This window comes from Monodelphis domestica, chromosome 1 (genome assembly GCF_027887165.1).
Source record: "Monodelphis domestica isolate mMonDom1 chromosome 1, mMonDom1.pri, whole genome shotgun sequence".
Lineage (NCBI taxonomy): Eukaryota > Metazoa > Chordata > Mammalia > Didelphimorphia > Didelphidae > Monodelphis > Monodelphis domestica.
Genome location: NC_077227.1, coordinates 268,386,034 through 268,404,796, shown reverse-complemented (window position 1 = coordinate 268,404,796; position 18,763 = coordinate 268,386,034). Strand labels below are relative to the sequence as shown.

The 18,763-nt window shown below is 35.2% G+C and overlaps 1 protein-coding gene across 6 annotated transcripts in view; it reads right to left on the bottom strand.

Moving 5' to 3' along the window:
* The window catches only part of DAAM1 (dishevelled associated activator of morphogenesis 1), a 232,987-nt gene that overhangs the window by 23,976 nt on the left and 190,248 nt on the right, over positions 1–18,763 (bottom strand). For all 6 annotated transcript variants that reach the window (XM_007472963.3, XM_056810827.1, XM_007472959.3 and 3 more), the window contains 2 exons: positions 10,477–10,561; positions 943–1,049 (listed from right to left, as the gene is read on the bottom strand). In XM_007472963.3, the coding sequence (XP_007473025.1) occupies positions 943–1,049; positions 10,477–10,561 (192 nt within the window). The remainder of the gene's footprint in view (positions 1–942; positions 1,050–10,476; positions 10,562–18,763) is intronic.

Below are 18,763 nucleotides of genomic sequence, written 5' to 3'. Positions count from 1 at the left end.
CCTAAATCGTATTGTATATATGGCTATTGATTTTCCATAACTATTCATAGGGTTTTGACCTTTGTTGTACCATCTCTGAATTATTTGTCTTAACATAAAGTGGGATTCTATATTCTCTCATTCCCTTCAACAGCCTAAATCCAATACGAATATATAGACTATCACCATGGTGGTAAGGAATTTGAATGGGGACAAAATGAGAATTAAAGTTTCAGTTCTGCATTCTCCTTAGGTCTTTATGAGAAGAGTTTATTTTTAATCTAATCCAAATATTTAGCTACATGTGGTCCACTGGATTGACTTACTCTGATGTAGACTATTTCTCAAGCTGGAGTAGCCTTCTGGGGACCTCTGGGTTATCATGGACCTGAGTGAGTCTAGGGTCTACCTCCTGCTTGGTCTGAAAAATAAAATAACCTTCCAGGTCATCAACACTGTAAAATATAATCCCACATATTCGTGAAGGGCAGAGAGAGGAAAAACTATTTACATTAGCAAATGGGGGAGATTATTGGAACTGATTGACATGGGGGAAATTTTTTCAAATTCATCTCTAGCATGTAAGGAAGAGAAGAATTTATATGGCTTAAGAAAATAAGATCAATTGCAAATAATTCTGAATGAAGAAGATATAGAACAGTGGCAGGTTTTCAAATGGAAATTTCCCACTTAAATAGTCCTTTGGGCTATTCTCATAAAGACCTAAGGAGAGTGCAGAACTGAATCTAATTCTCATTTTTTCCCCATTCAAATTCCTTACTGCCATGGCTCAGTTATATATAACATAAATAGTTTTCTTCTGATTTGAACTTGTAAGATGATCTAGATCTGGCTACACAAATATGTCCCTGAACTAAAAGCAATTAATTATTCCTTTGTGACAACATCATACCCAGGGAGATAAATTGCAACTGAACTACTTGTAAGTATGCTCCAACATACCGGCTCATCTCAAAAAGGAACCTATCGGCTTTGGCCATCCGATCTAGTTCATGCTTGTGCTCTTCCAGTAGGTCAATATCACTTTTTTCAGGAACAAATTTCAGGAGCTAAAAGAAATATGTCAAAAGACATGTTTATCAATAGTGAATCTCCCCCTGCCTCCCACCCAACCATACTTTGCATTGTTTCATTTCTCATTTCCCTGAATTTCTGAGATTCTTATCCTCTGTTTATGGCAATAATAATAGCTAGCATTTATATAGGACTCAGATACTCACTGGATATGTGACCCTGGGCAAGTCATTTAACCCTATTTGTCTCAGCTTTTCATCTGTAAAACGGGCTAAAGAATTAAATTGCAAACCTCTCCAGAATCTTTACCAAAAAAACAAAACAAAAAACCCTAAATAGAATCACAAGGAGTCAGAAATGACTGAAACAACTTAACAACATATACTGTTTTAAAGTCTACAAAACACTTGACATGGTACTTCATTTGATACTCACAATAATTCTGTGAGATGGGTATTACTGAATGATTTATTTTATAGATGAAGAAACTGAAGCTAATGGAGTAATAGTTAATAGAGTTGGCCAGGGTCACACAAAGCTAATAAGTTTCTGAAAGATTTGAACTCAGGTCCTTCTGACTCGAAATCCAACACCATTTTTATCTACTGGCCCATTCATATATTTTCTTCTCAAGTTTCTGGAAGACAAGGACTAGATTTTTTCCTCTTTAATTTGACATGGTTCTAGGCCATTTATCAATGAAAATTATTTGATTCCTTGGAAAAACCAACAGTAAATTAAAAAAAGATCTCATTCATGGTAATCTCTAGTCATCTAACTCTGATTCTATGATTCTGAATAAACCTTTTGAGATATTACAAGTAAAAATGGGTATTCCCTCTCTGGGGCCATCTGCTTTGGAAAGAATTTCTAAGTAATTATCCATAAGTTTATATATCTATACAAAGTCTCTTTGGTAGGCAATCTAAAGAAAAAGAACAAGTTCTTCTGACATTTCTAGCTTTGGGAAACTATCATCATTCTAGGTCTAATGCCTACTACATGACAAGATAATGTCTTAGATTTTAGAAAAATAAAGATGAAAAACAATCCTAGTCCCATCACTCAAGAATCTAAAAGTCCAATCAAGGTAATATGGCATGTATAAAAACAAATATGATACATGGCAATATAAGGCAGGTGTGGAAGTTAAAGCACTCTAAGAAAACTTGAGGGAGAAAGATCACTTCTAGTTTTGGGAAAGGGAAGGTCACAGAAAGTTTCATGGAGCAAGGCCTTGAAGGAAAGAATTCAGTAAGCAGATTATGAAGAAGGAGCACTTTCTGGATACGAAGGTCTGTGCAAATGCTTTTGTCAGTAATTATAGATGAGGTAAAGGAATGAAAGCAGTATGAATTAAGTAAGGCTGGAAAGGTAAATTGGAGCCATACTGAAGAAGGCATAAAAGGCCATCATAGGAAGAAGCTCTTATATCACCATTCAACTGGAAATCTTCCTAGGAGTATTCTCTCTTTCACAAATAAAGGAAACATTAACATCCTCTAAAAGGGAGAATAAGTTGAGATCCTTTGCCACCACTCTTATTGCAGAGCGGCAGTGTTGGTTTCATACTACAAGTCCCATGGGCAGATTCACTGTCCTTTTCCTGTCTTATTATTCAAGGTTAAGTAAACTGCTGGTCTTTCTCCAACATTTCATACCTGATGCTTTCAGAAGAGCATTTGGCTGCTTCTCACATTCAACCCAAACATAAAACTAGCAAATCACTCTAGCAATCTTGATTTTTTTTTCTAGTTTTCTCTCTGTTGTGGTTGTTTAAACTGATTACCATTGTGTTAAATTTAATATACAGTAAAAAAACCTATTATAAAAGCTCCATTTCATAAAAAAATCCTTTATTCTTTGTGTGTTGAAATGTTCATGTTTGCTAAGTTTATGATAAAAAATTGTAATTTAAAATTTTAATTTTTAAAGGTTGTGAATTTTTATATATTCAATGAACTTGTACCACTAAACTCATTGAGAAAATAAATGGCCATGCATTAGGGCAATCTTATCTATTATAAGAAAGGTCTTGAGCCAGATTTGTCCCCCATCTTAGCAACGTTAAAGTTGAGATCTGTATAAGCGATATGGTAGTTGACTTCGTGATTCAAAGAAATTACTAGCTCAGAAGGCATCAGAGCAGCTAGGTGATGCAGTAGAAAGAGTACTGGGCTTGGAGTCAGGAAGTCTCATCTCCCTATTTGCTGTGTAGCTTTGGTCAAGTCACTTAACCCTGTTGGCTTCAGTTTCCTCATCAGTAAAAAAAAGCAGCTGGAGAAGTAAATTAATAAACAACTCCAGTATCTTTGCCAAGAAAGTCCCAAATGGGGTAACAGAGATGGACACAATTGTAACTGCTAAACAAACAAAAGGCATAGGAGTTTGGGAGATGCTAAAAATGAATTTTTTAATTATCTACGTGGCCTTGAGTCAGGAAGACCTGAGTTCAAATCCAGCCTTAAGATGCTAGTAGCTGTGTGATTCTGGGCAAGTCACTTAAGCTCTATTTACCTTAGTTTCTCCAACTGTAAAATAGGCTAATAGGGGCAACCTATCTCCCAGGGTTGTTGGATGGATTATATAGGATATTTGTAAAAGCATTTCTGACACATTCTAAATTCTTAGGAAATGCTCATTTCCTTCTTTTTTGGACCAATAATGATTACATGATTTCCAGGAAACGTGAATTTCCATGGCTCTTCATTTGCAAATTTCTTCACCATTAGAATGTGATAGGTGAAAGTGACTAGAAATCATTTTGCTCAACTCACTCATTTTACAGATGATGCATCTGAGGCTCAACAAAGAAGTGAATTCGTTTTACTCAAGGTCACATAGCTAATTAGTAGCAGGACAGTATCTGACCATAACTGCTTCTCAGCCTAGAGCTCTTCTCAGTAGATAACAGTGCAGTGATTTTATATGTGGGCATTCTACTGGGATTATCTGTTCTCTCTGCCTTCCCTTCCCATCTTTTTTGTGTTTTCCATACAGAGTTGACTACTACAGTCATAGTTGGACTTCAGATCCTCTAATCTACTTTTCCTTCTAAAGCAAAGCATGGGCTAGGAAAAGTAAAATAAATGGTGGCACCTTTGGGACTGAGACCCACCTATAAATAATCACTAGAAACCAAAAGCAGTTAAACCCTTAAGAGTTATGCTGGATCTCTCTTTATTACAAAAACTAAGTAGATAATGATTTTTGCTTTTTTTAGTGATGAATTTAACGATTTTTTGTGCCAATGGACCCAGGCTTCCAACGCCAAGAGAGTGGGATTGTCCCTGTGCATCGACTTTTCCACTTAAATCTCCTTCACGCACAAGTGTTTTTGTGCACACTCTTGTACATCACAGATGAAAGCGCACAAAGACAATCTTCATCCTCAGTTACTGAGAGACTACTACTAGTGATGAATTTATCCTTTGAAAAATGATGGGCAGATAAGTGTCTCAGTGGTTTGAGAGGCAAGCCTTGAGACTGGAGATCCTGGGTTTAAATCTGAACTCAGACACTTCCTAGCTGTGTGACTCTGGGCAAGTCATTTAACTCCCTATCTCTAGCCCTTACCACTCTTCTACCTTGGAACTAATACTTAGTATTGATTCTAAGATGGAAAGGGAGGGAGGGATGAAAAAAAGAAAGAGAGGAAAGAGATAAAGAGGAGAGAGAAAGAGAGGGGTGGGGAGATATGGATGCTGGGGACTCCAAGAAGATGAGAAGTAATAAAACATAGACAGAAGGTAGGAAGTCTTACAATTGGTAAGTAGGTAGTAGTAAGTAGCAAGAGTCATAGATAAATAACTAGCTCGGAAAGTTAGATTCGAGCCAGATTAAGAAGGGCTTTAAATGCCCAACAGAGGAATTTATATTTCATCATAGAGTGAGCACGTAGCCTTTGAAGCAGTGATATGGTCTGAACCATAAGAAAAGCAAAGGCAGCTGGGCGAAGGATGCATTAATATAGAAGATGCTGGAGAATAGGAGATCAATTAACCAATAACAACAGTCTGGGAGTTGTAGTATGTGTAGAAGAAGGAGAGAATATAAGAGATGGCATAAAGGTAGAATTGGTATTGGTTATGGAGGGTGAATGAAAACAAAAAGATGACTTGAAAAACTCCTTTCATCTCTCTAGACTTCAATTTCCTTATTTGTAAAATGTACTAAATGATCCATAAGTCTCTTCCAGCTCTAAGATGTTTTGAATGATACTAGAAGGAAGGGGATATGAGGTTGGGTTCTGCAAAGGAAAATGTACTGGAAAAGGTCATGAGAACCAGAAATAAATAATACATATTAATAATAGCCCACCACCAGAGAAAGACCTGACGAAATGTGAATGCAGATTAAAGCAGGTTATTTTTTGCTTTATTTTCTCCATTTTTTTTTTCATCAGGTTCTTCTGCAACGTGACCAATATGGAAACATGTTTTGTATGATCCCACATGAATAGCCTATATCGAATTGCTTATCATCAGAGGGAAGGAGAGGATGTGGAATTCAAAATTTAACAAAACTAATGTTAGAAACTGATTTTTACATGCAATTGGAAAAAATTAAATATTGAATGATTCTTTAAAAATTGCTATTTCAGCAAACATTCATATAATGCATCCTAAGTGCCAGGCACCAATTAAACATTTTACAATTATCTCATTCAGTCCTCATGACAACCTTAGGAGTTAGGTGCTATTATGCTTCTCCTTTGATAGATGAAGATGAGGACCAGAAATAATAATAATTATAACAATGGCTAACATTTATATAGTTCATACTATGTGCCAAGCATTATGCTAAGCACTTCACAATTATTAATTTATTTAGATCTCATAATAACCCTAGAGGTAGGTGCTATTATGGTCCCCATTTGATAGGTGAGAAAGAAGACCAAAAATTAATGATGATGATGATGATGATAGCAATTAATGCTTCTATAGCACATACTATGTGTCAGGTACAGTGAAAAGCACTTTGCAATTATTAATTACCTCATTTGGTCCTTACAAGAGCTCTTGGAGATAGACATTATTATACTCTCCATTTAATAGATGAAAAAGATGAGACAGACAGGTTCAATGACTTGATCATTCACAAAACTAGGAAGTAACTGAGGCCACATTTGAACCCAAGTCCTCTCAACTCTAGACCTGTTGCTCTATTCATTGTACTACCCAGCTGCCCCTGTTGCTTACTTTGAATAAGACTGATAAATAGATGACAAGAACTAAGGAGAATTAACTATATATCATATTTTTTGGGTATATGATACTTAACTGGCAGATAAGCAGAGTGAAAAGAAAAAGATGAGTTATGCCCTGAATACACAACCCAAGTAGACCTATGAGAAATCCTACTCTAGAAAGCAGGGGGTAAGAAAATCAGATACATGAGTAAGAATGGAAGCAGACACAGGTAAAAGAGAAGGAAAGAGTCAGGGAGATGACAGAACAAAGATAGAGAAAGATAATTCTTACCACAAATTATCACAAGGGAAGGCGTATAAATGTGTCACTTGGGTAGATTATATTTCGCTATATCGATATCCCGACAAGTGCCTTTTTGATGTGCATTCTATTTGCATTTTATGCTCTATTGGCAGAGTTTTGAAATACTTTCACTCAAGGAGGAATTTTGCTGGATGCAGTTTCACTGTAAATGGATCTTGTGGAATTTTAAATGGACTACCTTGTTCACAGTGACTAGAAGTCTTAGGACGAAAAGAGCTTTGTGCATGGTCATTTTCCCAGGATAAGTAGCTTTTGATCAAGGGACCAGAATATAGTGCCCTCTATAAAAGGAGGGTAGCCTCTTAAATCTATTTTTATTTGAAAAGATCAATTCATGTCTATCATGTCACAGCTCTATCTTTTGATTGGCACAGTTTGAAACCTACTTAGAATAAAAAACCATTTCAGATTCAGAAATATACTTTACCAGCAATTCACAAAAAGTCCAGTGAACTTGCAATTACTTTTAATCATTTGGCTAACCAACAAATAAGACTTGAAGTTGGAAGAGATCCTCAAGATTTAGTCTAATTCTGCCATTTTTTAAGTAAGAAAACCAGAGATGAGGTGACTAAGCTAGGGTCCCAAACTAATCTCTCCACCCCTCCCTTTTACTAAACCATTGTGCATGTTAAAATTTACCCAACTGATGGTTGTCAGAACTTTTCTTTCAGGTAATTTCAGCCAAGGTAAATGCAGGGAGTGGTGGTACGCTGAGACTCAATGGGACAGTGATACCCATCATTAAAGAATAGGTTAACTTTAGGTGTGGCGACTCCACACCTCATTACCTTTCCCTGCAGTCTTTTATGAAACATTTTATGATGCACAATGAAAAGAATATGGCATTTAAGCACGTATACACACATATATACATTCACATATGCATGCACCAGTCAATAAGGCCAATCCACTTTATTCAAATATTCCAAGTTTAGTATTAAGTAGCATAAAACTGTTTTAAGCTAAAAATATCTAAGGTGATAAACGTAAAGTGCTAATGAGCCAAGCATGACAGCCTTGACAAAAGTCTCACACATGTCAATATTCAGGACTGGGACAGGATAAGAGAACATAGTCAGAGAGGTCAAAATATCACCAGCTTATCACCCACTTCTGCTCCCCCATGCAAAATAACTAAAGATGGCAGCCCTATGACAACAAATCAACAGTTTCTGTTGCTACAACAACAATAACAAAAGATAATTTTCCCCTAAGGATTAAGTAATACATAAATCTGCTTATATAATGCAAATTTATTCCACTAATATTTTACTCTCGTGCATTAGACAGCATGGAAGAGACTCCAGGTTCTGAAATGCCACAACAGTGTCTTGAGCAATGGTATCCACAACAATCTGGAAGGTCTCAAATACAGGCTCAGTGATATTGTGTTTGAGAATCAGCCTAAGTTCCAAGAGGTTTGTTACCAAGAAGGTTGGCCACAAGATGATTTTTTTTTAAGGTATAACAATTCACAAAGACTGGCCCAATAAGGCATGGAAGGTTTGTGATCAGCATCAGGAATGAGAGAGCCTCATACCAATGAAATCATAGATCTTTTGAACCACATAGTTCAAGAGAACAAGACATGAGATACTTCTGTGAAACAGCAACATTCTTCCACTCAGTCAACACCTTCCACTCAGGTGTTAGGTGACCAGCGAAGGCTCCAGAGACTCTATGACAGCTTTAGGAATCCTTAGAAGTTCTGATTTGCAAATTGATTTTTACAAACTAATAAATTTCATAGGATCATAGATTTAGCATTAGAAGGAACCCCAGACATCTTCTAAATAACCTTTCCTTTTAATGAGAAAACTAAAGTCAAGAAGAGTGCAGGGACTTGACCCTGATGTCTTATAAAAGTACCGAATTAGCCCAAATATAATATGACCCCCAATATAGTGTGATTCCAAGTATTTTGAAGTGTAACTCAAAAAGAGGAAACACCCATTTTATTTTCTCCTTTTTCCCCCTCCTTTTAAATTACACTTAATTTACAACTTTCTCTTAACTCGTGAATAGTGCAGGCACTCTATATTCAAAGTTTTTTCAAGGTTCTGAAAACAAGTTAAGGAAGTTTTAATGCCAACATGTTTATTAAATATGTTTTGCTTTTATAGATATTTGTGAGAAACCACCTTTCAATATTTAATCATTGTTCTCCTTCCTCTTCTATTTCCTCATCTCCCCATGTGGAAACATCATTCGAGTCATCGCCATCACCCTCTTCGTCCCACAAAACACCATCTACACTCCCACCCATACTGTTTGATAGATGACATTTTAAAAATCCAATGGACTCATGGAGATTTTGCCCCAAGCGGTTTTGATCTAGTTCCCTAATACAGTGACTGATGGTTTATTTTTCCCAAAGGAGTAAATTCATGGTTTCTGGCCAACATCCACTCATTATATTATTTCCTCAAATGATCTTTGAATGACTTGTTAATGACTACATCTAACACTTGTAATTGTGACATCATTCCTCCCAGAATAACAACTATCTAGATCCTTGCATACTTCAGCAATTTTCTTCTTTACATTTCACTGTTGAATGTGTCAAGTATGGGCATTCCTCTCTGACTCAGTAATGCACCCAGATGCCGAGCTCAGACCACATTCAACCAATCTAACACAGGTTCTTCATTCATCCATTCTGTTTCCTGCACACGAAAGATTACTCCTGATGGTCACTTTTCCTTAGGGAATGTTTTACACATTAAAATTACGTAGGGAGTTGATTTTAGCCCATCATCTGTGACTGCATCATGGTCATTCTAGCTTTCTCATTTGCAGTAGTTTTGATCAACACTGATATGGCGCCTTTAGTATTAATGGTGACATTTGATGGAATATCAAAACAAACAGGCATTTGGTTGGCATTTCCCATCTGCTCCAGGAGATAGCTGTGCTTTTTACTATGCTGAGGTGCGCCATACACAACTTATAGTTTCAAAGCTGAAAGTGCTCAAATATAGTGCGAATGCAACTTTCAAAAGTACGTATTGGGAGAAAAATGTCACACTATATTTGGGGTAATATGGTACTAACAGGATTTGAAACCAAATCCATTGTCTTCAATTCCAGGACTTTTCTACTGAACCACATAATGTCTCTTTTTATAATTGTGAAGTTGATTTTTGAAACCAAGGGTAATTTAATGTTATATTATTTGGCCCAAAGTTTAGCCAGCTGGTGTCCTTTTGGAACATCAGTTTTTCCTTCTAGTTTTATGAAACCTGCAAATTGGATAAATATGCTATTCTAAGCTTTTTTAATTATACAGGTAATACTACTAGGGAGAAGAAAGGAAAATTTTATCCTTTTAAGAGATAAAATAGATTGAATTCCTTACCACCCATCATTTAAGAAATGATAATGAATATAATAACTAGCATTTCTAGAACACTGAGATTTGTAAAGTAACTTGCATGTTTTCTTTTGATTGTCAGAACTGGAGGATGTCAGTGCTATTACTATCCTCATTTTACAAATAGGGAAACTGAGGTACAGAATACTTACTTGACTTGCTCAGGGTCACATAGCTAGTGAATATCTGAAGCAAGATTTGAATTCAGATCTTCCTAACTCTAGGCCCAGCATTGTATATATTATGACAGCCAGCTGCCTCATCTAGTTTTGGATAATATAAAAAAAAATCATTTTTTCACATATCTGTACATCTTATACCTAATGAGGTGGAAATTCCTTTGAGTTACTAAGGGAACCATCATATTATCTTAACTATTGACTGTATTACCTAACAGTGCAATGAATATGCCAATGAAGTCTTTTATAAAAATTGGAATGCACATTGGTCCAAACTACTCATTTTAGAGATCAATCTTTTACTAGGAAAGGTCAAACTTTCTTTATTTCCCAGTCTCTGTTGGAAAGTCAGATTGGAACTGGTATTATGAACTGTCTATCTGTAACTCACTTGTTCTAGCATGTCCTTTGGTAGGTCCTCCTGTTCATCCATTGTTAAAATTGCCCGTTTGATTTCATCGTTGGATAATTTCAGCCTATGGAAGGAAGATTATAGATTTTTAAAACCACAAGAAAACTGATTTGACTATAAAAATATAATGAAAAAATATTTACTCTTGTGTTTGGCTACTGATTTTCAAGTAATGTTTTTCCTTAATAAATTCAGGTATTCTTGTACAAGGACATCTCCTGAAAATATTACATTTAAGATGGCAATTTGAAGTTGTTTTAATTTCATTTTAGGGCTTTGTCTTAGAATTCTGCCAATGAAGACCAAACTTTTATGTTCCATCCATTAAGCATACAGGACTCTTAATGTGTCCAATGAACTTAAAAAAATCTTTATAACCAGTGCAATACAATTGATTCCCTTTGTAACTCTTACATATTTTATTTTGTACATTCTGAGAATGGCTCCATAGACCTTTTGTGGACTAAAAAAAGATGTTTATTATACAACAACAAAAATAAGCAGTCAGGAGTCTCCTTGTTAGGCTTACCTATTAGATTTGAAGGTTTAAAAATACACACACACACACACACACACACACACACACAGACTTATTGTCCAAATTTACCAATTTGAGATTAGAATTAGAACAATATAATATTAGAATAGGGATTTGAATACTTACTAAAATGAGATTAGAATATCATTTCTACATATATACTTTTCATGAATCTGGTAATTTTTACTTGTTTTCATTTTGGGGAATATTTAAAATCTCCTAAAATGTCAAATACTATGAAAGGATTTTTTTTTTAAAGGCTATATCATCTTGTTAAAGACTGAGCATTGGCGAATCTTCCAAACAGGGAATAATACATGAATATAGCTTCTGTTTGCCTATTTCTGAATCATAAAGTTCTATTTTCATAGCTTGACTTAATCAAGGTGTTATGCTTCCATTACCAGGGAAGGAATATGAAAAAACTACCTGGTTAGGCACATGCTATGAAATGAAAAGTTCAAACATTTATGGAAATTAAAAAACACTTAAGTAGGACATCTCAGATGATTAGTTTCAACAATGCAAGCATTTACAGAATTCTTAAAGTTGTTAGCTGTTCTGCCCTGTTATAGACAAGGTAATATGACCTATTAAGTTATTGCAGTGGACTTGAAAAAAATAATCATCTATACCAAGAATCAAAGATTTGTCCTGCCACAGACTGCCACCCAAAAGATCATAATGAGAATTGGTTTTTATGAGAGAAAAGAAAGCAGAAATACAGAAACTCTAATAAGTCTGAGAGTCAAACAAAAAAAATTTTTCCCTCTTAAGAGAGGGGGAAAATCCTGTTATTTGCAATATTATCAAGGACAGTATATATACACATCCAGTTATATATCCATATATCCAGTCCATATATCCAAGTTGTCTGATACTGCCTCCATCAGTTAACAAAAAAAATCATTACTCTTTAGTTTAATAATTAGCACTAGTATAATTTATATTTTTCATTTTTTCAAAGCATTATTCCATTTGTTACCTCTTTACAAAATATTGTGATTTGCTCTAAAGGAACCACAAGTTTTTTTTTCCCCAGTCTTTCCCTCATTTCCTTATAAGCCATCAAATCAGTAATGAAATCCTAATCCTCATGATTCCACAAAGTATTTGACACTTGTCCTTTTATATAATGTAGCTGTCTGTGCATGCATACAGTACTGCCCTACAAATCAGTAAAAAGCTCCTTGAGATCAGACACTGTTTTTTGTTGGACTTTTTTTTTTGGGGGGGGGGTCTTTGTAGTCCTATCACTTAGCATAGTGCCTGGCATATGTTATTTAATTAAGTGCTTAATAAACACTAACTACCTCATCTAAACCTACTACTACACCATGCTCTATATGCTCTCTATATATTGTTGAGTCATTTCAGTCATGTCTAACTCTTCATGACCTCATTTGGGTTTTTTTTGTGTGAGAATTAAAATTAAGATACAATAACTCAAGTATTATATTTATAAGCTTTATTAAAATAAAAAAAAAACTAGAGTTAAAAGGAAGCTAACTTAAGCTGTGGTCTTGATGAAGGAGAGAGGGAGGAGTTTCAGAAAACTTATAACCAATCACATAACCAAGCAAAGGTGAGGATGCAGGGAAAGGGATGCTGGGAGATACAGAAGGAATTCTGGGAAACATAGTCCTGAGGTTCAAGATTTTCCAACTATACACTTGGCAAAAACATCAGAGTGGTTCATCATTTCCTTCTCCAGCTCATTTTACATATGAGGAAAACCAAGGCAAATAGGGTTAAGTGACTTGCCCATGGACATGCAATTAGTACATATATGAATCTGGATTTGAATTCAAGTCTTCCTGGGGCTCTTTCCACTTGGCCACTCAGATGTTCTAATAATATTTTTGTTATTATTCAATTGTTTTCATTCATATCCTAATTTTTTGCAACCCATTTGGTGTTTTCCTGGCAAAGATCCTGGGGTGACTTGCCATTTCCTTCTGTAGCTCATTTAACAGATGAGGAAACTGAGACAGAGTTAAATGACTTGCTCAGGGTCACATAGTAACTGTGTAAGGCTACTTTTTTTTTTAACCCTCATCTTCTGTCTTAGAATCAATACTAAATATTGGTTCCAAGGTAGAAGACTGGAAAGGAGGGCTAGGCAAATGGGGTTAAATGACTTGCCCAGTGTCTCACAGCTAAGAAATGTCTGAAGCCAGATTTGAACCCAGGAACTCATTTCCAGACTTGGCTCTCTATCCATTGAGCCACCTATTTGCCCCCAATATACTACATCTTATTGTAGTAATTGTTTTAACAAAAAAGGTGGCAATGACAAGTTCATAGTTCTGGACCAGGACCAAGTCCTCTGCTTAAAGTTTTCTAGAAATTCTTACCTCATCAACATGTTCATCAGATCATCATGCTAGAAAACCTTTAAACTAATTATTTTATTTTAAATTTAGTTATTTAAATAATTTAATAAATTTAATAAAACAATTTAAATGAATTATTTAAATGATTTGATTAAATTAATTTAAATTGAACTGCTGAAATTGAGCAGATTTGGTTTTGGCAAGGCATGACAGGAAAACAAACTAATATATGTCACTGAACCAGAGGGGCAAACCAAACCAAAACACTTTAGAGTTATACTGTTGTGTAGTACTAGCTAATAGTGCTAATCAAGTCAATGAACATTTATTTAGTGCTTAATTGATGCCTGGAACTTTTCTCATGTGGACAGAAAGCAAAAAGAAATATAATCACTTTTGAAGGGAGGTAGAAAAAGTGTGCTGGGTTTGTAGTGGGGGGGAGGGACTCCCTCTTTCTTTGTTTAAATCTAGCCTCAGATACTTACACTCAGACAGGTGTGTGACCCTGAGCAAGTCACTTAACTTCGTTTGCCTCAGTTTCCTCACCTGTAAAACGAGCTATAGAAGGAAATGACCAACAACTCTAGTATCTTTGCCAAGAAAACACCAAATAAAATCACAAAGTTGGACATGACTGAAACAACTGAACAATAGAAAAAGGAAAGAAATAGGAAATAATTACTTAAGGAGGATTTAATCTATCATTAAGGAGAATCAACTGCATATGGAAATATCTATAAATATTTTTCAGAAGTTTTTGCTTATAAGAAAATAAATGGATAGTTCTGCATCCATTTCACACAGAATTGGAGAAACCCTTTTATGGGTTAGCCCTGGAGAGATCTTCTGTTTTGCATTTAAAAGAAATGGAGTTAAAAATCAGAGTGAGAACAATAAAGTACCAAATTTGCATTTCATTCGTTCTCCATATGGACCACAGAATTTTTGCTTTTGAAATTGTATATATTTGACCTCCAGAGACTGTGTCTGGACTGAACTAAACCTGAGGAACAGGAACAGAAAACAATTTGAGCTTCTCTGAAAATGTGATATATAGAAACATAAGACCTCTGGAAAAGTGACCTGACTAGTTAGACTTATCACCACCCCCAAAGCCTGCTGAATGAATGTAAAGAAGCCAACTGGACAAGGAATGTCAAGTTGACATTACTCTGAATTACTCAGTTCAAAATATTAGAGAAGGAATTTGTGGGTGACAGCTTAAAACTTTTAAGTACCACTCTTTTCACTTCTTAATACATGGCAGAATTTTGAGAAGGTGGAAGATTATAACTTTGAAAGAGTCTTTCCCATTCCCCCTTCATGTATTATTTCTTTGATTCTATCCATCCACTGTACCATCTTGATGCTCCAATAATATTTTTGTCCTTGTTATGCTGTTGTTTAAAGTCACATCCAATTCTTTGTGAGCCCACTTGGGATTGGTTTTCTTGGCTAAGATACTAGAGTCCTTTGCCATTGTCTTCTCTAGCTCATTTTACAGATGAGGAAACTGAGGCAAACAGGGTTAAGTGACTTGTTTCAGACTTGTTAGTCTGAGAGATATGAACTCAGGAAGAAGAGTTCTAGCCTTGATATTCTATCTGTCTAGCTGCCTCTATCTGTGTGTATGTAAATAATACAGCTGCAAACAACTATATAGATAAGCTATATATAGATGCATATATGCACATACATGCATGTGTGTATATATAAATAATATTACCACAAACACCCACATATAGACAAAATATATAGAGATGCGTACACATGTTCGTAGATGTTGTATGTGGTTATGTGCATCGATATCTCTTTATATCTTGTCTGTTGTTTGCAGTTGTATTCCCTATTGGACTGTGAGTTCCTTGACAACAGAAATTGGTTTAGAAATTCTTTAGTCTCAGTGCCTGGCACATAGTAAATAAATAAATGTTTCTTGACTCGATGGCTTGCAATTCAACTTTAGTTATGAAGCAGAAAGATAAAAGAAACAGGCTTCCAATAGAATTTCATGTACCTAACAGTGCCAAATGTTTTAATAATTTACTATGAGGGTTGAAATATAAAAGTCTCATTAAATAAACTTTTAAAATATAGTCACTTCAGTGTTTTGGTCTTAGGTTTGCATTAGAGAGTTTAAGACTAAAGTCTGAAATTTAAAGTCACTTGATTCAGGTTTTCTTTTTTGGTTATGAAAATTTTCTTCACAGTCCCAGTATTGGAAGGGACCTCACAGGTCATCCAATCCAATTCTTTATTCACTGCATGAGACCTGTATAAAATCTCTGCAGGTAGGGGGCAGCTGGGTAGCTCAGTGGATTGAGAACCAGACCTAGAGATGGGAGGTCCAGGGTTCAAATCCGGCCTCAGCCACTTCCCAGCTGTGTGACCCTGGGCAAGCCACTTTGACCCCCATTGCCTAGCCCTTACCACTCTTCTGCCTTGGAGCCAATACACAGTATTGATTCCAAGAAGGAAGGTAAGGGTTTAAAAAAAAAATCTCTGCAGGTAAGGTAAAGACCTGTTCCCCACCCCTATAAAAAAGCGAAGGGAAAGAGAACAATGGGGCACTTTTATGGTTTATCGTACTCAAGTTGCAGACTTTAAGTTGTGCATCTGGAAAAAAAAATATGGCAGGACACTTCATAAAAATATATTTTATGTGGTTTCATTTTGTAACATAAACCTTGTTTCTAAATTTTTTTTGAAAGCTGTTTTAGAGAATAAAGCAGACTTGACTTTTATATACATGCAAGAAAAAGTTCTTGGTTTCTTTAGCAAAGGGCCAGACAAATAAGTACTTGTTATTTACCAACAGTTCTGTTAGTCATATCCTTTTTCCTCTCTCTGTTCAATTCTTTCCTAGTCCCTAATGGTATAGAGCTGTCATTTCAAATATATGCCACTCTCCTTCTGTATTCATGAATTATCTTCTTAGGGAGGCAATCTGCTTGGAATCTAGAATCTAGGTTCAAATTCCTTTCTGTCATTTATAGGTTGTTAGGACCCTAAGTCAATCATAGTATTTAAATTTGGCAGAACCTATAGGAATAATTTTTTATAGCTGTTCTTTCTATAGTTGAACAAGTATGGCCTAGAGGAAGTGACTTGCCCATGTTCAGTCAAGGAAGATAAGTGGCAAAATTTAGATTTGAATTCAAGTCCTCCAACACTGAACCTGGTTCTCTTTCAAATATTTCCACTACACTACAGGTCTTAGTTTTGACATCTCTAAAATGATGGATTGGAACAAACAGATGATCTCTGAGGTCTCTTCCAGCTCTAACACTTTATGATTTCATTTTCTCTCTTATAATAAACCATTAGCCCAAACATCGCTTCACTTTCATCATATTATTTTCCAGCTAAAGATACACATTCAATTTAGGAAGATGAAATTACTTGTGAATATAGATTTGGCTAATTGTTCTCTATGACTTTTCTAGGTAATGAACACCTTTAAATGGTTACCAAATATTAGAGGTACTTGAAAATTATACTGTGTGCTTAGCACAATGTTCTATACATAGTTTCTTGAATTGGTCCCATCATGAACATAACACTCATTTTTTTATTCTAGCAAAATCTCATTAGAAAAGTATATTGCAAGTACATATAAACATACTTTACAAGAAATCAAATTTCTAGGCCACTAGACAAAAAAAAGAGAGATGTTAAGCCTTTGGATAGCAACCAAATGAAAAGATATGATACAGTTTTACAGGTATATCAATCTCTTATGTTTCTAGCTTAAGAATCACCAAGTAATTTTTTAAAAAATTCCTCTTATCTGCACATTTTCTTTTAAGCTCCATTAATGTCAGTTCAGATTAGACTCTCATCATTTCTTACCTAGATTATTAACAATATAGCCTCTTACCTGCATCCTTGCCTTCAACTCTCCTTTCTTCATTTTGACCCAAGCTAATCAAAGTCTACCTAACTAATTCTTCTTAAGATACCACATAAGAAAGCAGTGAATTTATAATAAAGCTGATAATGCTACCTAAATCAATTTACAGATTTAGTGCTAAGCCAAACTACCAAAGAATGATTTCTAGAGCTGAATAAATTAATAATAAAACTAATTTTGAGAAACAAAAGATGTAGATGCTTGAGGGAAATGGGGAAGGGAGGGAATGAAGGAGGACAAACATTTCTAGGCTTCTAAATATGCTATATAATGGTGATAAAAATGGTAACTACTTTTAAAAAAAGTAGATTACTGGAAAGAATTAGATAAATCAGACTAAGAAATAAATGAATATTAATGGTCACATGAGTGAGGGGAAGTGAAGGGGAAAGGGAGTGGGGGGAGAGAGAAAGAAAGAGAGAATGAGCATGAGATGGGGGATGAGAGAGATGGAGAAAGAGAGAATTCATCATCATTATGATAAAGCATCTCTCTTAACAAGGAATATAGGCAATCACAATCACAGGCAAAAATAACATAGATAAGTTTGATTATGTTATGTTAAAAAGCTTTTGCATAAACAAAATCAATGCATTTAGACCAACAAGAGAAGTTGTTATCTCTGCCAATTTGCTTTGCATTTCTCTGATTACTGGTTATTTGGATCAGTCACCCACAGAAAGGATTGTTAATCATTTGCAATTCTTTTTAGAACTGTTTTTCCATATCCATTGGAGAATGATTTTTGCTTTACATATTTGCTTTAAGGAAATTGGCATGAAGAACTGGAAAAGACTTCAATAAAAAAAATTAAGCATCTATTAAATGCCAGGCAATAGGGGCTATAAATAAAAAGAAGCAATCCCTATTGTGAGCGAACTTCAAATTCAAAACCCTTTCAGTCTAGTCTCCATAATTTGGCTCCATCCTACATCTTATTCTTTACTACTTACAAACGCTGCTTAAATAAGATTGATGCTATTCTTCCTCTTTTTTTTTTGCTTTGCTCATACTTTTCTTGCCATTAATCTAATTTTTTCTGTTTCTTTAACATTTAGAAACCTCATCTGTTTTGAGGGCTTCTAAGATTCATAAGGTTGTATTCTACAGGTAACAGATAAACTTCCTCTATTTTCTAGAATCTTCCACGCTAGAAACTTACATACTCCATCTAGTTTTGATCATTGCTACCTTTCTGTCTTCATATGGTTGCATAAAATCTACTAAATGAATATGAATAAGACATTTTCCTCAAAATCTCACCCCACAATGCACTTCTTTCTATAAAACCCTTAGTTCTTGTCTGCATTAATGAGATGCCTTTCTATATGGAATACAACTTATGTATTCCTGAATCAAACTAAAGATCAATGAGGAGGGTCTGTGGTAATCTGAATATCAGGTTGGAAAAAGGCATTTTGTACTGTTAATAATTTCCTTTTCTTACTACTTATAGCCCAAAGCTTGCCTCTTTTCAGG